The sequence below is a fragment of the Embiotoca jacksoni genome, unplaced genomic scaffold (assembly GCF_022577435.1).
Source record: "Embiotoca jacksoni isolate LCO1_2020_lvr unplaced genomic scaffold, fEmbJac1.0.p SCAF_4, whole genome shotgun sequence".
In the NCBI taxonomy this organism is placed as follows: domain Eukaryota; kingdom Metazoa; phylum Chordata; class Actinopteri; family Embiotocidae; genus Embiotoca; species Embiotoca jacksoni.
Genome location: NW_027185392.1, coordinates 10,717,965 through 10,741,251, shown reverse-complemented (window position 1 = coordinate 10,741,251; position 23,287 = coordinate 10,717,965). Strand labels below are relative to the sequence as shown.

At 39.9% G+C, this 23,287-nt stretch overlaps 1 protein-coding gene across 1 annotated transcript in view; it reads right to left on the bottom strand.

The window, feature by feature from the left end:
* Positions 1-17,713: 17,713 nt before the first annotated feature.
* Positions 17,714-23,287, bottom strand: part of LOC138209189 (alpha-1,6-mannosylglycoprotein 6-beta-N-acetylglucosaminyltransferase B-like) — a 106,162-nt gene continuing 100,588 nt past the window's right edge. The window contains exons 15-17 of the mRNA XM_069167592.1: positions 22,487-22,561; positions 19,752-20,035; positions 17,714-18,816 (exon numbers count right to left, since the gene is read on the bottom strand). Of these exons, the coding sequence (XP_069023693.1) occupies positions 18,618-18,816; positions 19,752-20,035; positions 22,487-22,561 (558 nt within the window). The 3' untranslated portion in view covers positions 17,714-18,617. The remainder of the gene's footprint in view (positions 18,817-19,751; positions 20,036-22,486; positions 22,562-23,287) is intronic.

Genomic DNA, 23,287 nt, shown 5'->3' with positions numbered 1-23,287 from the left:
TTTCTCTGATTCTCTCTGCATTATTCCAGTTGTACATCAGGTGCACCACTTAAATGACAGTCAGGGAGGTTGAAACATGTACACCCACAGAGACATGAGATGAGGTATCAGGCAAATTAAGTGAAAGCTCCTGTGTAGGTGAACCATAAGCTGTTCATAGGCCATGGTGTTAAATAAACAGAGCAGGGGCCTGAACCACATTAGTGGCTGTCTTGAGGCTCAGGTTTTTTAATTATCATAAAGCTGGCTCACTTTTAACAGGGATATATCACCATGGTAACCGCTTCATAACATGCTGACCAATTACTAAAAAAATATTCCTGGAGTATACTGACATTGAAAAAAAGAAAAAGTCTTTTTTGTAGGTCAGTGTTACCTGGTTTGGGGGAAACACCGGCATAATGAGAAGGTCTCCCCTCCTCCCAGTTTCAAAAAACCACCAGCGACAAGAGAACAGCAGCCCTTTAAATCTTGTATAGCTTCAGGGTAGGTGGACGGCAAAATAATAAATAAAAAGGGAATGAAAGCTGAGCCAACTAAATCTACTGGCTCAAACTAATGTTGCATTCAAACATCGTCGTATTTACCGTGTACACGAAGGAGTGAAATGAAAACGGTTCCCTCTTGTGGTATTCACAACATTGGAACTTTGGAACACTGGAATTTCTTATAAGCCTGGCAACGGCTATGGAAGTATATTTTTGGTTGGATATTAAGCTAATACACTGTAACTTTAGTCATGTAGAGTTTATTTTTGTAACTTAGATAATAGCCTACACCTGAGGAAAATGTTGATTTTCACCCAACGGCCTCGTTTTTACCCTTTGTGCCTTTGCATTTCCTGCATTATGTTATCCCCTTACCAACAGTGTTTTCACGACATAACCACCTGAACGCCAAGCATACTGTGAGCACGACCACCCATGTTGCAACCACGAATTCCATTTGAACGCAGCATAAAACTACAAAAATAAACCAATCAGTCAGACGAGCTCACCTGCAGCTCATCACACACATGGATCACCAGGAAGAGGGAGAGAGATCCATAAACACATGCACAGAGAGGGTTTCATCTCATTATGATCTTTTTTTTTTTTTTTAAATAATTATTTTTACATTTTATGTCTTTATTTGATAGTGACTGAGGAGACAGACAGGAAAAGAGGGTGAAGAAAGAAGGCGATGGATATGCAGAAAAAGGTACAGCAAGCCAGAAATCGAGCCGAGGATTTACTGCTGACGGCCTTGTAGTCTTCACTCTAACCACTTGGCTATCGTGTCCCAAATCCAAGCTCTCTGACCGTCATATAAAGTCAATCTATTATAAAAATTGTAAAAGGGGTGTATTTATATGACCTGTTTCTACAATCGGACAAAGTGCTTGACAATCCTTCCCATCTGGGCTGCTCTACCACCTATGCAGAATCTCCTGTCCTCTTGTCAGAAAATCAAGAAATATTTGAATTTCTAAGTGAAGCTAAAACTGAGACAAGAGAGAACAATATCGGAACCTTAACATGTTTAAATAGTAAGAACAGAGCCCTGTAGAATGATGAAAATGTTGCTTGAGTAATGTTGTGCACCCACAGAGCCAGGTCCTGCGGCAGATATAAAATATTCTGTATCAAACAGAGAGTACAGTACAGATGGGAGCTTTGTATTGTGTTTGGTTCAAACCGTACACAACCTCTTTGGAGTGAATGTTGAGTGTGAAATAATCTGATGTGTGACATCTTACAGTTGTCATCCATCAATTAGAAAAATAAGTGTAGCCTACTGGAAAATATAAAAGTGGTAGATGTGCTTAAATGATTATGTCTGTACAAAATATATGGAAATATTTACGGCAACATTGTAACACTTACAATCACCTTAACACTACTCTCCTATTCCAAAGAGCTGTCAAGAAAAAAGAGCCCTGATTTTAGCTTTGTGTCCTCATTCAAATTTCACGCGCCTAGATGTGCCATATTTTCTGCTTGTTAAGTGAGACAACTATGTGACTCTCAGAATCTGATACTATTTTGGAATTTTACTGGTATCTCAAGAGTCAAGTTTCAGACAAAAGGTGTGAAGAAAAAAATGTGGAGCATTTTAAGAGCTTAGAGTGAGAACAGAAGCTATTATTGCTTGAGAGCTACATTTTAGACATATGAGAAAATGATTAAAATCTCATACTGATGTCAGAACACGCTTAAGTATGTCCACTGGACAGACAAAGTTTTGTATTTAATTTTCCTTTCTTCTGAGGACATGCAGCCTGGTTGACATAAAACATAGTTCATGTCCTGCAGGCTGTAGTTTGATCAGCACAACTCATCATACGGTCCCTGTGTACTGGAGAATTTTCAGGTCAACTAATGAACACTTCAGTTTACTGTTTTTCCTGTAGGTAATTTCCACTTTGTGTCTTTGCGACTGCCTTATTGCTTGCCAGTTGTTTGGTATGTTTGCTTTGTTATGTGATCTGGTCAGTGTGTGAAGTGACAGGCATTCAAGGACGATTCACACATCAAACAGAAAGCGTTGTAAGAATGTTAAAATATGTACTCATTACCTTTCTTTCCAAAGGGGCCTCTTCATCTCCTCAGCCCGCCTGCTGAGCACCCTCACTGGGCGGGAGGAAGCTCAAGGCCAGCGTCTCTACCGACTCTTGGCTCTTCAGCTGTCTTTCATCATCCTTTCTCTCTGTTTTTCTTCTGAAGGAATCATTCGCTGTTTGAAACAAGATAAGAGGAAAGAGCCAATTTGCAAATGATTCCTCTTAAATCCGTTCTGGTGACTGAATTGACCTTGTCTTTTATTATAGAATTTGTTTGTTTCGATGCTTGTCAACCTTACATTTAAGAAGAGACTCAGACATCCCTCTCTGTAGACTGGTTTGTGACAAATTGCTACAATGATGCATTAGTACCAGCAACTGCATAGTGTGCAAGGAAAATCTTGACCCAGTTTACCCAACATTTATGTGCTGAATATCAGTTTTTTCTATCCACCTTTTGTCTGATGCAAGCTTTGAAGCTTGGAGTGCTTGATTTTTCCCTCTCTGTCTATTTACCTGTAGATAACTCATATTCTCCAGTAAATGTATTAAAACAAAAAATGTCTGAGGATGAAATTGTTGATTTTTATGACAAAGGCTGGAAATTGTTGTAAACAGACTAAATGTGGTTGAAAAGTATACCAAACATACTGCAAATGACCCAGAAGAGGGCATTCATTTCTAAGTTGTACATGTAATTGTTTAAATCAGTTGCCGTGTTCAAATGGGGTTGTATTTACTGCTTACACGAGAGGAGTCCATACATTAACGGCCCCCTCTTGTGGTAGTCATGACATTGAACTCAAAATTTTTGGTGAGCCCCAAATTCACTAATTGGGATGTGTTTGCTGATGTTTACTGAAATGGCGTAGGCTATAGAAGTACAATTTTCATTGAATGTTAAGCTTATAGATTGTAATTTAGTCATTTAGTTTTTTATCATACCTAAAATAATGTGTCTGAGGAAAATGTTGATGTTCCAACAGCCCGATCTTCTCCCTCTATCATTATTTCATGCACGTTTTCTCACTGTTAGCTCTCTAAATTGTTAGCCTCTGTGGCTTCTAGACGGCATCCATGTTGCCGTTGCTTGGCATAACTGTTCTCACGACTTACCCACTTGAATGTCCACCATACTGTGAGGACGACTTGTTGTAACCACGAGCTCACAAGTTCCATTTGAATGCAGCAAGTGTCTTAGCTTTGGTCCTGGGGACCCACTACTGCACATATTTTAGATTTTCCCTGATCTAACACACCTGATTCAAATGAATGGGTTGTTATAAGGCTTGTTCAGAGCCCAACTTCCTTCATATGTTACCTTGATTTAAGTTGCACACAAATGCAGACATCAATGAAGCAGTGCAGGCTTATGTTTGTTAAATTGTGAAAATGTGCAGCCAGATGTAAATTTGTGATTGCTTTATGTTTCAAAATATTAAACTTTAATAAAAATTACTATGGTTCTGATGAAAATTGGTGCTGTCTATGTGACTTGGTGTGTATTTGTTTCATTGTTGGATCTTTGGGGGTATCAATGGGAAACATGGCTTTTTGGCTTAGTCTGACTCTGTTGTCACTGATCTTGTTTCTGATCTACCTGGACTGGATCTGAAGGTGCAGATGGGCTGAGGAAAATGTGGAGGATTTCAGAATCATTTATTTTTGAAGATGATGAGGGATCCAAATTAAAATCTTCCAAGTCTTTGAGGCAAGTCACCACGCACTGTGACATCACCCACTGGTTTTTGAACTGCACTTTTAAAGCCTAGAGTCTGGCATTTTGACTGTTGCCAACTTTGTTTTTGAAGCAAGAAGTGACCATAGGAAAGAGTTAGAGCTGGATCTGACAGGCAACCTGAGGACACTCTGTCCACCAGCCTACATCAGCAACATGAATGCACCCTAAATCAAACCAGGCACGTCTCAAAACACTTCTATAATATTTTAATATTTCAGGAATTGTTTTCAGAAGGACCCCCACATCACTGATCAGAAGTGAATTGTCATTTTTTTCAATCATGACTGTATTGACTGGTATTTAACAAGAGAAGTTGATGCTTTTTGAATGGGAGTCCATTGGAGGTAGAGGCCTTTTAGAGAACCCCGGTGGACCTCGGTGGCATTGCACTTTAAGGCATTTTCGTGTTGGATTCACTTTTAAATTTTCAATTACAGTCTCTGCTCTGAGGAAGTGGCGCTCTACCACAAAAGGATAGATAGCACCTTTCCAAATTGCTGTCCCAAGTAAAGAAAAGAGATTAAGTATCTTGTGAACCTACACATGAAGTTTGAGGTCAGCAGGTGGATTCGTGAGGCGGCATCATTAGTAATGCAGAAGTTAGACTGGACTCTATGGTATATGCATGAAGGCTACTCTTTATGTATGATCCCCTGTCCCCCATGGCGTTTACACACATAGCTATGGTTACAAACTTTGGATAATGACGGAAAAAATGATATAGCTCTTCTACACTCATTAGAAATTGGGGCTCAAACATCTGGAGGGAGCTCGACTGTTGCCACTGCTTTGCTCTGCTTGCTGCCACTGTGACGTGATCCTAGATAAAGAGCAGAAAATGGATGGAATATTAATTATTATCTGCCACAGTGCTTTTATTGATACAACCAATGGTGGTGGCAAACTTGGTATTTTTTAACTCTGCATAAAAAACAACAGTAAAGGAAAATGTAGATACCAAACAAAAAGTCAAATTATAGAATTGTCATTTTTAAAAAGTGATTTTTAGACATTATTTTGGGGTTTGTGTTTGTGAAGTTTGTGAACACCTGCATTTTAAACAGTAGCTAGCATTTTATTTACCACTTTCTCACTGCATATACCTCACCATGTCATGACTACTCCTGTCCTTTTTAAATCAGCTTCTCACCCTCCTCTTTTTCCACACTCACTCTCTTGCTCTGTCTTTCATTCATTCTCTACCTCATTACTGCAGCTCCCTGAGGGGATGGTTATCAGTTTGAGCCGGCCTCACCTACGCCAGGCACAAAAGCAGTTGGAGGGTAGGAAGACAGATGTAGAGATGGAGTGATGAAGAAAAAGGAGGTGGAAAGAGGAGTGAAAAGCATAGGTGAAGAAGGAGAAATTCAGAGATAAGTGAATAGTTGCTGTGGGGAGGTTGGGCAAGAGAACAAAGATTGAACAAATGCATGTAAATAAACAAATGAGCACACACACCTCTACTGCACAGCTTATTCTTATGCACCACTCTCAGCCTCACACAGCCGGCCTGCTTTTTTAATGCTGAAAGAAAGAGAAAGAAAGACAGGAGAGGGTGGAGGAAGAGGGGGAGAGGGATTTTCTCTCCCTCTTACCTGCTCTTCTGGGGCAGCGACCATTGATTTGCTTCTCTTTAAATATTTGAGCGGTACTTTCATTTACACATCGCTTTATTTATTCAGGCTCACGTTGACGCTCAGGAGGAGTCAGCCAATTACCTATGCATTATTGACAAAGACGGTGTCGGCCTCTCGTGGCCACGATCTACACCTCCCCCCTTCTTTTCTTTTTCGGTGCTTCCTCTAACCTCCTTCCCTTTATATCTCCTACTTCTTCATTCCCTCCTCTACTTTTTCTAAACAACTCGTCTGAACTCATCACCCCAAAATTACCTTTGTCTCATCTCCCTCCTTTTCTCTTTCCTGTTCTTATTTCCGCTCTATTTCCCACTCTACAGGTAGGTCTGGATGTATTTTAATACAAAACTAAGGCTGATCATAGCTCCATCCTATTATGTTACAGATTAACAGAGATCATACACACAGACTTTAAATCTTTCTATTATTCTCAATTGCTGTCAACCTTTACGACTCATCCCTATACTTGAGTTGGAAATCCCAAATCCTTGTTCCGTTTTGGACCTCTACGGTCAGTTCAGTTCAGATTTTAAATCAAAGATGATAAAGTTTTTGCCTGGTACACCAGATCCAAATTCACTTTGTGAATATATGGGTCCTAGTGTGCTCCAAAGGAAATCGTTATCAGTCATTGCATCCTACTGGGCGTAAACCTCAGGTTAATTTTAAAACTATCGGAGCAGCCTTTAAACAATCGGCTTTGACAACTATATGTTGTGCGTCGAAACTCATCAAGCTGTGAACAACTGAGACCTTCCCTCAGTGTGAGCAGAGTGCAACCCCATATCGGTAAATTAACACTGTGGGCATTGTTTTTGATTCGACTTCAATCCCTTAATATGTGCTAGTGTTGCTGTTCATATTGTTTTGTCTTGCTTTACCGTCATCAACATTGTTTGAACTACATTTAGTAACCATCGCTTGACTTTAACGGGTCAAACCTGGCCACATACTGCTGGTCGCTGTTTGGTCTGTGGTTCAAAGGCTGAGCCAGCCTTAACTTAAACAGACCAATACAAAATTGAAGTTGTGAGCGATTGGCAGATGGAGCCATTCTAATGTAGCTTGTCCCTAAAGTGAAGTGGATGCATCAACTTTCGAAGGCACTTCCATCCATACAACAGTAGGTGATTGTTCACATAGCACATTGATCAGAATTGATTCAGACTAGCCTCAGTTCCATATGATTCAGTCTTGTGCTGGTAGTTCTGGCTGTTCCATTTTTCAGTGAAAAAACAGCTTACACAAGTTTTGTACATTAGGTTAGTAACTCAGTAGCCAGTTATTTAAGATTAAGGTATCCAAATAGAATTGTTTCTTTGTCTTTCTTAGTCCTTCAATCTCACAATGACCTGATCTTTGTCTCTGAAAGCTAACAATTCAGTCAGGTACATTGGGTTATGTTATGGTCAGTTCACTGCACTGAACATTAAAATCATACTATGGTCTTCCAAGTCTAAATCCTACTAATCATCAGTATTTGCACAGCAGGGGAATTTTTTTTTTTTTTTTTTTTTTTATCAGAGAGAGAGTGAAGTAGCAACTCATATGAGGTGAACAGGAAATAGGCACACTCTACCTTGATGTGAAAAGCTCAGCAGGGATCTGACCCCATGCCTAAGGGCGCTGGATGCATCCTCCTCCTCTTCCGCCACTTTAAAAGCATGTTGGCTTCATTAAAGTGCCGTGCCAGGAAACATGAAAAAGTACTACAAAGAGATAAGTGTTTGTCTTCACGTCTGTGGGTGAGCTCGCACAAACATGTACAAACATTCACCAAAAAGCTCCCACCTACTTTAGGACATTAACACAGCAGTACATGTATATATTTATGGAAACACACACAAATGTACAAACAAAGACAAAAGCAGTTCTATAATCTGAGGTTGAATGAGGACAGTACAGTGTGTAGAGGTGAAAATCAGGAGAAGCTGAAATTAGAGCCACACCTCCTGCAGCAGTTACAATGAACAAACAAACAAAGTGTGTCAGCAAGACTGTCGGCCAAAGGTTTGGTGGGCAAACTGGATCACTGAGAACCTTTAGAAAAATGACACACAATACAGGAACAATAGAGGGATGAGGATGGGCTGAAAAGGGAAGAAAATTGTGAGACAAGATAGTTTGGATTTGGGTTTGAAGCTGAATTGTCTTTGTATGTTTACAGAATAGGAGAGTGTGTGTATGACAAAAGCAGTGATTTTTTTTTGAGAGGAGAGTGGGCATTTCTCAGAGAGATAAAATGAGTGTGTGTAACTGTGTGTGTGTGTGTCTGTTTGTGCCTGTGTGTGCAGGCTACTGCGACCACACATCAATGCGTTTGTCAATCTCAAGCCAAGGAATGGCAGAATCTGACAATCGTGTTTCCTGAGATTTCTATATTTGTTATCTTCACCGGCTCTGTAATTATACAGCTGTGTACATCAGTCTGTTCCTGTACTGATTAATTATTGTTTAAACAGCATAAATAGCATGCTTGGATGTGGCTCTCATTCAAATTCTTGAACAGCGACTTTGCAGATACAGTCAATCACACAGCCGGGAAACAACGAAAACAGACATACATGTGAACTTGTATAAACATAATTAGGCACATATTTGTTAAAGTATTGTGCTCAAGTAGAATTCTTTGCTTGACTATTTCCATTTTTGCTACTTTATACTTTTGAGGGGCTTCATTGTAATTTTGCAACACTTCATTAATCTGACAACTGGAGTTACAAGCCTCTTAGCATGTTAAGAGTTTACATACAAAATGCATGTATGAAATGAGCCTAATACTTAGCTTCTATTGGCTCCAAAAAACCTCAGACTCCAGACTCCTGTTCAAAAAGTGTCCAAATATTTATGGTGTCATTCCCTGATTTCACTCCTTCTGATCTGTCCACCAGACTATTGCTCACAGCTTCAGTCTTCCGTTGTGATTATAGTCTGAATGTGCTGCTCATATGAGTGTTTGCTTAGCAACTCTGAAGGGCGGACCAATCAGCGACCATTGTCAGTGGTTAAGTGAGTTTGTCCTGCTCTGCCCAAGACTTGTCACCCTGCTGGTGTTTTAAAAAATACATTGCTTCCTTGAAAAAATGTTTTAAAAATGCTGTTCTCAGGGAAAAAAGCTTTGGTGGACACGGGCCCTCAGTAGTTGCAGCGGTGGCAGAGTGTTGGCAGGTTTTTGGCATAGGCTCATTGGTTAAAGTCAACCCGAGGTTCTCGCCCAGTAGGATGGAACGACTGTGAGTGACCCATATACTCACGCATTGAATTTAGGTCCGAGTACGCCAGGCTAAAATTTTCTGGTGGTACTTCTCAAACTAATTCCATAATAAATGAGATATTTAGCCTTGAATACAGATATGTTTGAGGGTGTGCTTGGTTTGATTTGATGAGAACCTTCTTATTCAGTTAATATAAAAAAAATTAAGCTGACTGTTGTCTATTAAACTGAATGTGAATCCAGCAGTCATGATGCAGTAGCCAAACTTAGAGAACTAACTTTTCGCTTAAGATTTTTAAATCTCTTTCGGCATCACAAAATTCTGTTCGTGATGCTCAAACATCCAGGCAAAATAACAATGACAACACACATATCTGAGTGGAGCAGGGACTTTAAGCAACACTTTCAATGCAGGGCCAAAACTTGACTGCCAGACAATATTTAGCTCAGTATCACATAAAGCAAAGAAAAGCAGTGCAATTCTCACAATCAAGAAGTTAGGGCCAGAACATGTTTGGCTTTTTCTCATAAAAAATAAATCAAAAGATTGACCGTTAATTCAAACATTTGGTGGTAATTTTCGGGAAGTTGATCAGTAAATTAAATGACTCATTATTTCAGCTTTAGACATGTACACACACACACACGTACACACACACACACACACACACACACACACACTGATCAGTGTCTGACCCAAATAAATAGAGTGGAAAACCTTATTCTGGTGTTGTGAGGATGTCAAAACACCATCACAAAAACTAACAAACAACAAAATGATGAAGTGCAGGAGCAGTAAATTTTTTTCTTGTTTTTTTTTTCTTGTAAAAGACGCAAAAATACACAGTTGGATACGCATAATGATTGTTGCGGAGCTGGAAACAAACAGTGAGAGTAGAAATTAAACATTTCCATGTATGTTCCTCTCTGTTAGAGAACAAAAAGCATCATCAGAATAAATGTTTGTTTTAGTCATACATGAGCCTCCGTTAAACAGAATGCAGATGAGTTGTTTTCAGTGAAGGAGGCCTGATTAAACATCACCCTCAGTGATCAGCCATTCTCTGTAAATGTGTCCTGCTGTGGATGCACTGACAGATCAGGCAAAGTCGATTTCTTTTCCAGTCTTTACTGAGCTACAACTTGTACCATGATAGAACTAATCCTGACTGCCACTGGATATCTAAGTCTTGACGGAACAATAACGATTCTCCCTGGTAAAGGCATAAAGAAATGTCTTTCTGTCATTTTCTTCTAAGACAGAGAACAAAGACAAATAAAGTGTCTGGCAGTGACATCTAAATACAGTTTCGCAATGTGCTATTTGATTGTTTTTCTTCACTTTGCCAAATTGTTTGGTTTATGTGTTTCTGTCTGGGTGGAGCCTTCAGTCAAGATGAATTATGGAAACTAAAAAACAGTCAGCTGTAAATGTTGCCGAAAGGCATTCTGAGGAGGCCTATTTGCTGGAAGCTCATGCTGTGTGGTGTATCTACCACCCCCCCCCCCCCCCCCCCACACACACACACCCCCCCCCTCCAAGGTCTTAAAGACAAACGTACACACACACACACACACACACACACACAAGCCTTGGCCAAAGGTATTGAGAATGCAAGTATTGGTTTTCACAAAGTTTGCTGCTTCAGTGTTTTTAGATATTTTTATCTGATGGTACTATGATATACTGAAGTATAATTACAAGCATTTCATAAGTGTCAAAGGCTTTTATTGACAATTACATTAAGTTTATGCAAAGAGTCTATATTTGCAGTGTTGACCCTTCTTTTTCAAGACCTCTGGAATTCATCCTGGCATGCTGTCAATTAACTTCTGGGCCACATCCTGACTGATGCCCATTCTTGCATAATCAATGCTTGGAGTTTGTCCGAATTTGTGGGTTTTTGTTTGTCCACCCGCCTCTTGAGGATTGACCACATGTTCTCAATGGGCTTGAGGTCTGGGGAGTTTCCTGGCCATGTACCCAAAATTTCGATGTTTTGTTCCCCGAGCCACTTAGTTATCACTTTTGCCTTCTGGCAAGGTGCTCCATCATGCTGGAAAAGGCATTGTTCATCACCAAACTGTTCTTGGATGGTTGGGAGAAGTTGCTCTCCGAGGATGTTTTGGTACCATTCTTTATTCATGGCTGTGTTTTTAGGCAAAATTGTGAGTGAGCCCACTCCCTTGGCTGAGAAGCAACCCCACACATGAATGGTCTCAGGATTCTTTACTGTTGGCATGACACAGGACTGATGGTAGTGCTCACCTTTTCTTCTCTGGACAAGCTTTTTTCTGGATGCCCCAAACAATCGGAAAGGGGATTCATCAGAGAAAATGACTTTACCCCGGTCCTCAGCAGTCCAATCCCTGTACCTTTTGCAGAATATAAGTCTGTCCCTGATGTTTTTCCTGGAGAGAAGTGGCTTTCTTGCTGCCCTTCTTGACACCAAGCCATCCTCCAAAAGTCTTCGCCTCACTGGGCGTGCAGATGCACTCACACCTGCCTGCTGCCATTCCTGAGCAAGCTCTGCACTGGTGGTGCCCCGATCCCGCAGCTGAATCAACTTTAGGAGACGGTCCTGGCACTTGCTGGACTTTCTTGGGCGACCTGAAGCCTTCTTCATGACTACTGAACCTCTCGCCTTGAAGTTCTTGATGATCCGATAAATGGTTGATTTAGGTGCAATCTTACTAGCAGCAATATCCTTGCCTGTGAAGCCCTTTTTTTTTGCAAAGCAATGATGACTGCACGTGTTTCCTTGCAGGTAACCATGGTTAACAGAGGAAGAACAATGATTTCAAGCACCACCGTCCTTTTAAAGCTTCCAGTCTGTTATTCTAACTCAATCAGCATGACTGAGTGATCTCCTGCCTTGTCCTCGTCAACACTCTCACCTGTGTTAACGAGAGAATCACTGACATGATGTCAGCTGGTCCTTTTGTGGCAGGGCTGAAATGCAGTGGAAATGTTTTTTAGGGGATTTTTTTCTGGGCATTTTCATGCCAAAGAGGGACTTTGCAATTAATTGCAATGCATCTGATCACTCTTCATAACATTCTGGAGTATATGCAAATTGCCATCATAAAAACTGAGGCAGCAGACTTTGTGAAAATTAATATTTGCGTCATTCTCAAAACTTTTGGCCAGTGGTGTATGAATTTTATCCAGCAGCCAATATGGTGTCATTAGCTAAATTCACTCCTTCTGATCAATGTTCTAATTGTCCATCTAAAAATAGTTCCATAATTCATTTGATATTAGGCCTCAAAAAGCGGTATGTTGGGTGTGTCTGATTTGATTGACATGAGATAGTCAGGTTTCAGCTATAGGTGGGCGAGGCGAAGTGTCCTCGAGTTCTCAGTCAGATCGAGTCCGATTCACAGCTCGCTCCTCCCCAGTTTATCTAACTATGGTCACTTCTGGCTCTAAAAAAAAAACTTAACTGCCGATGGCCGAAATGCTGAACTTGAGGCTTTGGAATGTCAGTTCACAAACCAGTAGAAAGTTTGTGCTTGACGGGAACACACAAACACAGGTTAGGTATCGTTCAGGGACAAGTCATGAAGTTTGTTTGGCAGAGGTCCTTCAGATGAAGTTGTTGGAAAATTCCCCAATCTGGTTAGCGGGCAGCCAGCTGGAAACTTTGAAAGTCACCCTGAGAGCTGATAACGACTCTCAGACAGAGATGGAAAGCTTTTAGGCTCAGATTAATATCTGTTAGTCGCAGTAAAGTATATGTTCCCCCATGCCTGCACATACAGAGACAATAAACCTTTTCTCCAATTAATTACTTTCATGTTTACCTAATTTGAACAAGTAACCTTTATTCATTACCAAGACGGAAGAAGTGTGAGGTTCATAGAGCGCAGTTTAAAATAAAGTTATAGAGGGCAGGAGGGGAGGCTGTATGGGAATATTATAGACATTTAATTTCTTCAATTGAGGCCCGTGTCCAAGAGGATACCGCTCTTACATCTGTTCATTACACGAACAATGGGCCTCATTCAGCAAATGTTCTTAAAAATAAATTGCTTCTTAAAATCCACTTATGCAGTTTTTACGTAGATTCTGGCATTCACCAATGTTTTCCTTTTTAGGATTTGTTCTTGGGTAAGAAACCAATTTGCGCACACTAAAGAGCACACTTACGCACATTTAAGTGCTGACATGTTCGTGGCAAATAATTAGTTATTGCATTTTCTTCAACTCTACACTTGCATATTATTGTAGTATTTAACCTACAATTATGTTTTTGGGTAATTTATCATTTTGATAATTATTTTCATTACTTTACAAAACATTATGATTTTGAATAAACACTACATTAACACTCCGAGGGCAAGACAAAAGACTTGGTGTCAAAATATGACAGTAATTGTTTGTTTTTAAATCCACCCCTGGTCAAGAAGTCGTTCAGCACTACGTGTAAAACCAAAACTTTTAATTTTAAAACATTGTTTTCTGTACAGATTAAACAACGTAAATATAATGTGGGATTCAGTTAGCTTTAGAGTTGCTATGAAAGTTGGCTGCAGGCTACAGCTTCATACTGAAGAGGTATGGGAGTGGTAACAGTTTTCTCATCTACATCTGAGCATATGTCCCAAAATATTGACCTATTCCATTAATCAAAGAGTCTTAGTGCCACTTAACCACATTGTGCCATAAGGTGATCAACCCAAAGCAGAAAAAAACATTCCAGGCAGTAATTTTTGAGCTAAATTAAAATGTGCTCAGATTTTACTCTGACTGAATTGATTTATGATGTGACATCATCAGATAATATGATCATAAATGTGATTGGAACTTTTCCATTGGCTGCACAGCCAACTCAGATGTGTGCCCATAGGGAGACAGAACAGATTTTCTGCACAGGGCCTCAGTGCTTTTTTATGATCATTGTAAATATTTCACTCAAAAAGATGGATGAATTGCAGCGATGAAAAGTATTCATTGCAATTTGAATTGCCCCTGGTGTTAAATTGAAATCACGGTGAGCTAGTGAATGGGCTAAAATTTTAGTGATAATTAATTAATTTAGTTGTTAATCAATGAGCTGTGTGGATTTTGGTAATCAGATTTATCTTAACTAGAACAGAAGCTTGGGTTTGGTAAGCTTAGATAGGACAAAAAAAACCCCAAACTGCTGAAATTTCTAATAGGATCAAATTTGTGACATCATAATGTTCTGCAAAAACACTTTTGTGGCCATTATTAAACACCATTACTCAGAAACAGAAGGTGAGATTGTGAGATTGTGACCATATTTTGCATTTGGTCAGATCCTGAATTGGTGACATTAATCTTGGGAGTCCACCTTGAAACTGTGATGATTTCTTGGCTGTAGGGTTGAAGATGTGTGTGATGCTGCCACTAATAATAATTTGTAGTTTTCTTGCAGCAACATCTATATTCGAAGCACTGTCTATGGTCAGGGCTACAACTTTGAGTTCTATCAGAATCAGCTTTTTATTGGTCAAATTTCTTCAGAGTCTTCACTACATAAATTATGTGAGTCTGGACAGTCATCAATGTAAACAGCAACTCAAATGTTTGGCAGAGGCATACAACCGTGAGGCGGTAATTCTCCTTGATACTTGATACTAGCCATCCAGTGTATTTACATGTAGCAATTACCTCTTTCTATGGTACAGTAGTTTTAATTGTTGGTAGCTGAGTCTGCCATTCCCACACTGAATCATTATTGCCCACCTACACACAAGCGATTGACAGGAAATCATGGATGCATATAATCCAGCGTTACTGTTTTGAATTTTTTCTCACTGACATCAAAGTACAAACATTTCCAAGTGGTGCGACATGTTAAAGGCATTCAACTGAAACAAAAACAACATCAGTCAGAGGAAACACAGAGTACGGTGGCAGGAAAAAGTATGTGAACCCTTGTGATTGACAATTATGATTATCACCATTCATGATCTATTTCAACTGATAACTGACAAAGCATTGCATTGTTCTTCTAAATACCAAAAACGTTGTGTAAACAAAAGCTGAGTGAAGACCGGAGTTTGTAAAATGAGAGTTCAGTCAATGAAACAGGATTCGATTTATGTGTAGAGGTACTTTAACTCAAACACGGAAACATTTTGAGTTTATAACTTATTAGAAGATTCCGTCATGAATATTCAAAGTGAGAGAGAGGAACCAAACGCACAACACCGGAAGCAGGAGGTTTTATTCTGGGAAAAGCTTTTAATAGCAAAAAGGCATGAGCTGGATATCCAAACAGGAAAACAAAACACAGCCAGCTGGGGCTGGATCCAAAGGAACACAAAAAGGAACTAAAGAAGCAGTGAGCAAAAACTAAAGGCCCTTTCCTGGAAAAAGCAACAATGAACTGAAAAAGGCCACGGCCACTAAAAACAGGAAAAGGCAAACAGAAACAACAAACTGACAAAGAGGGAAAGAGAAAAGGAGGTATAAACTGGAAAGACTGATAGCAAAGTGGAAACAGGTGAGAAGAGAGGAAGGGGAAACAGAGGGGAAGAGATGAGTGGGAAGTTGAAAAAGGTAAGAAAGTTCAAGATGAAGGAAGATGAAGGAACACACAAGGGCAGGAACTAAAGCCACAAGACAGAAGATAGCCTGAGAATAAAAATGAATACAACAACAAGAATTAAATAAAGACTAAAAGAGGGACATGAAATCCAAACCATGACAGATTCTGGTGATGTAAACCAAGCCTCACAAAAAAGAGATCTCGGAATACTTTTGATCAAGCATTGCTGATCGTCATGAAGCTGGAAAGGGTTACAAAGTGATCTCAAAGAGATGGATGTTCATCAGTCCACAGTGAGAAAAATGATCTATAAATAAAGACGATGTAGTACTGTGGCTACTCTACCGAGAAGTGGGTGCCGAGCTAATACTACTTCAAAAGCTAAAATCTTAGAGGAATCATTTGAGCTGGTGTATGTGGCAGAACATTGTAGGAAACTGCTGCTCTTGTGTAACAAGCATCACGGTGCATCTGATTAGCACCATGACACTTTACAACACTTCTGTGAACATGATCTGTAGACTAATAAAATTAAGGTTGAATTGTTTAGAAAGAGTATTGAGCACTATGCATGGAAAAAACAGGGCACTGTATGCCAACATTAAAAATCATCCCAGTGGTGAAGGATTGAGGCTGTCTCTAGGCCTGGACAGCTTGCAATCACTGAGGGGAAAATTAATTCACGGATATTAATGTGTTGTACAGGATAATGTCAGGTGTGCTGTTCAACAGCTGAAGCTTATTAGTAGAAGTTGATGCAAAACATCAAAGTAAATCTTCTACAGAATAACTTCAAAGATCCTTGCTTTAGAGTGACCCAGTCAGACCAAGACCGTAGAGCTTTTGAGATGCTGTGGAATGACCTGAAAAGAAATGCTCACTTCAGATATATGGTTGAGGTGAGGTACTTCTATAAAGAAAACTTAGTCTGAAAGTCTTCCTGAATGTTGTGCAAATCTGAGAAGTTCAACTGGTTATTAGATCTAAGGGTTCACTTATTTTCTCAACCAGCATCGTGAATGTTCAGTAAGGGCACAAAAGATGATAAATGTTCGTGTATAATTAGCCGAGGCACACTGAGTTTGTGATCACGTGAATTAAATGAAGATCAGATCACATTTTATGACCCATTTATGCAGAAAACCAGGTAATTCCAAAAGTTTTACATACTTTTTCTTGGCACTTGGCACTATATTTGTCATGTAGGACAGCGCTAACAGCGTCAACAAAACCAGAAACTTTTCTGCAGTTTCTGAAGACAGATCAGTTTTAAATATTACAGAGAGTCATGGAACAAAATAGAAGCACCTGTGAGCTGTTAGATGAGCTGCTCCAGGCGACAGTCTGCACACCTTCAACTCCTCAGCAAGGTAACCAGCTTTACTGATCCCTGCTGCTGCTGGGAAAAACACCGGTGCCGTGTGCAGCATGAAGCGTCAGGTCGCATTTGCTAATGGCACGATGAAAAAGAGGTCAATTACTGACTTTACCCCATAGCCAGACTTTTGGTCTAACTATGGGGTAAATAGATACAGTTGTAAGTAGATACCATTGTTCTTGTATTTCTGTCAGAATAGCTGCTGAGCGATTGCGTTTGCTGCTCTCAGAATGCTTACACCTGTATATTAAAAAAAAAAAAGTGCTGTTATCAACCTGGACTAAAATGTGAAAGATTATAACTTTTTTCAAACCAATAGACCAACACAATAATGTGTAGAGTGATTAGATTTAGTAATATAGATATATTTAAAGAGTAACATTTTTTGTAATGCTCAAAATAATGTAGCAAACTGAAACTCCTAAATGTGATTTCTTCCTTCCCTCCGTCACTTTCTTCCTCACTTCTTACAGAAACCTTCAAACTGTGCTAGCTGTCAGCTCCGTGTGAAAAAGATCACATGTCTCTCTCTAGAGGTGGATGGATTGATGGGAAATCTGGGTGAATGTGAAAGGTGGGAGGATTTTAACAGATGGGAGTGGGAGCAACCCTCCACCCTCTACAGATAGGAAGGAACCGAGTGAAGACCAGACGCAATATAAAACCCACCTCAACACTTTGATACATTCAGATTTTTTTATTTTATGATTTTTCCATCACAAAGGCCCAGAGGACTCTTTAAAAATCCAGTTGAGAGCTCTAAAGGCTTATTTATTGAAAAATAATCTTGTGCCCTTTATCTTTGTCCCCTCCTCACCTCTTTTCGGTTTCTGTCCAGGGATGATTGCATTGACGGATGTTGCCACAGACTTGGGGGTTTAGTCTGACAAATGACTCTGTCCATCACTGGAGGAGGGGAGAAAAAGCTCGGGAGATAACCTGGTTGTCCATCATCCTTTGTCCAAGCGCAATGTGGAGATTGGATATTGACCCGAGGTAGCCTTCTTGAAGGCAAGATATTTGAAGACTCTGTCATGGAATGACAGTCTAGTCCCAATAATCAGTTTCCTCTGCAATCACACATCTTTAAGTGCATATTTTGCAACGGTAACTCCTTATTTTTCGCGAGATGCAGTTCCAGAAATGAAATGTTGGGTACGATATCACCGACGGGATATTGTAGAAACTAATAGCCTGCAGTCGGAGAGTTACAGTGAGAGTTTGTTGCCTTTTTAAGAGGTCTTTGCCGTTCGGTGGAATATACTGCACCTCCCAGTTGTACGCTATGTCTGAAACGATGAGAACACTGTTCCAGGAAGTCTTACTGCTCTGTGTCTCCAGCCTGTTGCACATTTGTTACACCAACTACGGTCATTCAAAATTCTCACTTACAACCCAGCAACTATTCCATCTTAAGATCTTCAAATCCTCATCATCTTCCATTTACTGTTTTAGAGAGAGGTTGCCTCTCAACGCCAAAGCTCTACACTTGTTCTGAGCTGTGGCTGCCTTCCAGTGTCCTGTCCCCCCCTCCACCAACCTGTATCTATTTCCTCTGTTTCTCCTTCTTGTGTCCCGTCATTATAGGCAGTCTATGCACAGCGCCACCTGCCCGTGGCGGAAGTCCCTGCAGGGGCAAAGACGCCTGTATTTAGGAGAGTGTCCTGCACAGCTGAAGAGTAAGGGTTCCTGCTGAAGGCCGCACTCCCGTCGCACCACAGAGAAGGCAGGGAGGATGTGGTTGATCTCTGAGTCCACCACCTCGCACTGCACCTCCAACCTGTTGGGTGAAACAGAGTAGCAGAGGTTTAAATTTGCACTGAAAAAAGTTCAGCGTTTCATCACAAAATACAAGTAATAAACGCTTTTTCATTTTTATTTTACACAAGAACAAGAAAAGTGGAGTTTGCATAACCTCAAAATAAATACATCATCAGATGCCAAAAAAAAAAGAAAGAGAACGAACGTACTGGAGAAAGTTGAGAAGAGACGATGAAATTGGAAAAACTGTGAGGCGAGTATGAAAAATACAACTTGATAACAGACCTCAGCTACAAGGAGGAGTTACAGAACTGAAAGAAAGGAGAGCGGCACTGTAAACCAAGACAGGAAAAAAGTAAAACACAAAAGATACTTGGAGGGTGAAGTAAGAGCAGAGAGTAAGAGTTAAAAGCTGAAAGCAGTCAGGAGGAAGGTGTTTGGAGGAGACTCAAACACCAGCAGGCTTTCAGGCTTTGAGCTCAAGAAAAAAGGAGACATCTAAAACTGAATTGGTTCAACAGCCAGGAGCTGGTACAGCAAAATAAATAAATACCTGTTCAGTCAGCTTCACCTGCACTCATAGTCAATCCAGGATAAACAAGTGGAATTGTTTAAAATATGTGGAGATGAGTTTTACATTAGAACATATTAAATTTAGTGGCTTCACCCTTTGCAATCGTAACTTTTGCCAACATTTACTTTAAGTTAATAAAAGATAAGATAAGTTTGATGTTATCACAACAAAGAGTCTTTTAATTCCATATTCTTTGTTGGTGACAGATGTCTTTTTCAAGTAAAGCTGATGATATGTGATGAAAAGTCTGTTGGTAAGTTGTAGAAGTGGAGTACCTTGATAAGGAAGGTACGATGTTGAGACTACCCACTTAATTAAAATATGGTTGGCAGACAGTTAGTTGGTAGGCAGCTTTGTTATATTACTTTAAGCTGACCTACCCGCGCAGAGCCTCCTTGTTGTTGATGAAACGGAAGTGAGCAGGTTCACAGATGAAACTAGCTGACTGACAGGCATCCACACAAGACTGGCCCTCTTGAGATACAAGCAGCCTGAGGGAGCTGAGAGGAGGCCAGGCAGTGGGAGCTGTCACATTGGATGCCCAGCCAAGCGCGGTGGAGTTGGGCAGGGGCACGAACAGAGGTCCAATCATCTTGCTGCCCCCAGCAGACCCCTGTCTGGACAGGTTGGCTGGGATGAAGGGAGACTCTGGGGCACAGAAGTCCTGCAGGTGAAAGATATCATAGAATTAGTTTGCGCCGTCATATTATTGTGTTACAGTGGACTATTAAAAGAATACCTATCAATGTGTCATTTACCATCTTTGCAGGAAAGATACAGCTCAGTACATTTCTGACAGAGAGAAGTCTACTGCATGCCATTAAATGGCTACTCCACTACCACAATTATTGGCTATATCCAGTATTGTAACAGCCTCTATCATATTCTACAGATCACTGTTACCAACTAACTGTTCTCTAAAACTGTCTATACAGGTAGCATAGGATGAGAAACTGGTTAGCAGAGCAGGAGCAGCAGCCTCAGTTCTCCATTTGTGTTTACACCAGATGCCTTCAGGCACAGTGTGTAGGTCATTCAATATTGTGCCTGAAGGCAGCTCAGTACATTCGTTTGTCAAGCGCAACACACAATCAATGTATTTAAGTGTGTTAAATGTAAGTGAATAGACTCTTCCCAGAATATACATGTTAATATTTTAGACCGATGCAGAGAAGGGTGTTATAAAAAAAAAAAAAAAACATCACAGTATGAACAAAGCAAAAAAGTCTGACCACCGTGTTTGCGTACGCGCAGCACAAAGACGTATAGCTGTGGTTTAAAACTTGAGCTGTCAAGCAACTTGCAGGGTTTCCCTGTTCGTATATTACCTGCCTAAGCTTTTCAAAATTTTGTAAACGTTTTACACTGAACTGGGAATACTAATGATCTGGAATTATGTGAAATTGCATATTTTTTAAATGAAAATTGTGTATTTGTTTCATCAGTTGTGTTTGAGATGCATAACTGAGAAAAGTGGCCTGAACGCTTTGTCTAGATGTGCAATAATTTGATCTAACATAGCAGGTTGTTGCTTAAAATGAAGGAAATAATAATAAAATAGCAGGTGAAGCTAACTGATATTATTTCAATTTTTATTCTGTATTTTAATGTTTGTTGTATTGTATTGTGTTGGTTGTGTTGTATCTTTATGCTGTACTATTTTCTCTCATTCTGTTCTTTTCTCTCTCTGCTCTCCCCTCAGCCCAAATGATCGAGGCAGGCGGCTGCTCACCTCTGAACCGGGTTCTGTTGGAGATTTTTATTTCCAGTTTTTGATCATGTGGGAATTGTTGAATTGTTGGGTTTCACGCTATAATGTTGCTAAGGTTCAGTTGTAAGGACTGGTACTATGTAAAGTCCCCTGAGATTACTTGTATTGTGATTTGACACTATATCAATACAACTGCAGTGATTTAAAAAAAAAACCCCAAAAAACCCTGTTTATTGTAAAAATTTAACCCAGACTGGATGATCTGCAGTTTCTCTGATGTTACTCCAGGACCATGTTTGATGACTGATGTTTGTTCACTGCTCATGAGGAGGTGTAAGCTTTGCATAACTCAGGATAATGCAAATAACACTAATAGTGTCTTCTGCACTGTTTTCTTTGGTTTAATTTCTGCGGTTACCATGGTGACATGGAAAGATTCATGGTGGCAAATTAAAAAAAGCTCAACCTCCATATGCCAACATGTAAATTGCGAGTAGCTGGGCAAGTTCACGAGAGCGCAGCTGCCCTTTTTGCAGCTTAAATGGGTGGCATGGCTGACACAAACAATTTAACTATTTACCTTTATCTCTGTAGGACACACAATACATAGCAAATAGAGACAAAGTTTATTCATTCAGAATCCTTGTAAAACAGTAAAATAATTCCTAGTATTTAACTGAATTTCACATATACGCCTTAAAGAGGAATACAGTTTAAAACAGTATATTATCATGTAACATGTAAAACCATTCAATCAAATACAAGGCAAATAAAAGGTGCTAATTTAGCCAGCTGCTTGTGATAAATATGTTCCTTTTATACTGTAGTATAAAGGAAATAAAAACACTAGAGAAAGCACTAATGTTGACCAACTGTATGAACTGGTTACCATGTTAAATCTAATTTGAATACTTTTTGTCTTTTAACAGTATATGCCACATGCTTTGAAAGTGTCCAAAGCAGCGACAGACAGGAAAGAACAAAAGCTTTTCTGACATCTAGTGTGGGTTTATTTGAAAAAACCAAAAACAATATGTTCTTTCACCCCAATCGTCTATCAACATCATGCCCACACTTCTGCTCTTTCTCTTTACTCTTTCCTGCCCATTAGTTTCAGACGACCTTCTGCTTTTGCGCCGGAGGGCAGATATCTAGCCCGTAATGAGAGTTAGCATGTCGATTAACCACAAGTCCACATACATGGCGTACAGAGACATTGATTCACACACAAGCTGAGATACACAATGTTCAGTCGTGAAATATTGAGCCGAGCAGGGAGTGTGAGAGCTTCTGAAAAGAGTGAATGTACGAGAGTACGGGAGGACAAGTGACTAAAACAGAGGATCTTTGCATGTGTGTGTTTTGTCCAGTACTCTGTGTATATCTGTAGAAAAATGGACTCACCTGATGCTGTATGTAAGCATGAACTCTCTCCAGCATCCCCTCACAGGTATACTCATAAGGCAGATATGGCTCAGCCTGAAAATCACACACAAGCACAGTCCCCAACCCATTATTAATGACACATTTGCTCACATTAAAGTGTACTTTTTTCTCCTTTTGCTTCATTGTTCATATTAATTGCAATAAATTGTTGCTTCCCCTCGTCAATTTCGGCAGATGAATGTTTCTATTGTCAGGGTTTTGCAAGGCCTAATCACAGCATGTCACCGTTTGGAAACTCATTAGGCTTTATTTGCATACCAATAGATCATCCCCTGCTGTGATGTGCCGTTTTTATAACTAAAGCACTCTTTTGATTGGCCTAATTAGAGATGAGCTGGGAACACCATATATCTTTTGCGTTTTTCGCTAATACAAACATGTTCAATACACGCTAACACTGTCTGACACAAAACTGGATGAATACAAAATGACTGGGACTGTAATGCTAAGATTAATGAAAATTGAATTAGTTGATTTGATGAACTGCTTGACATTGCTGAGATCCAAAGTCAGCCACACTGTACAAAGATTTTAGTTCAAGCCGAGTGACTGATTTAAAAGACTAAAACAAATGGAAATGTTTTTCTACACTTTTACCAGCAAAGAGCAGAATTCAGAGAGATCGAAGTGGCTTGTCTTTATGTCATAATGTAAAAGACCTGCCTTTGGAAATGATACATGACTCACTAAATTGCATTTTCAATCTGAAATCAAAGCAGTCTAATGTTCAACCATGTGTGAAATCAGACTTGGCCCATT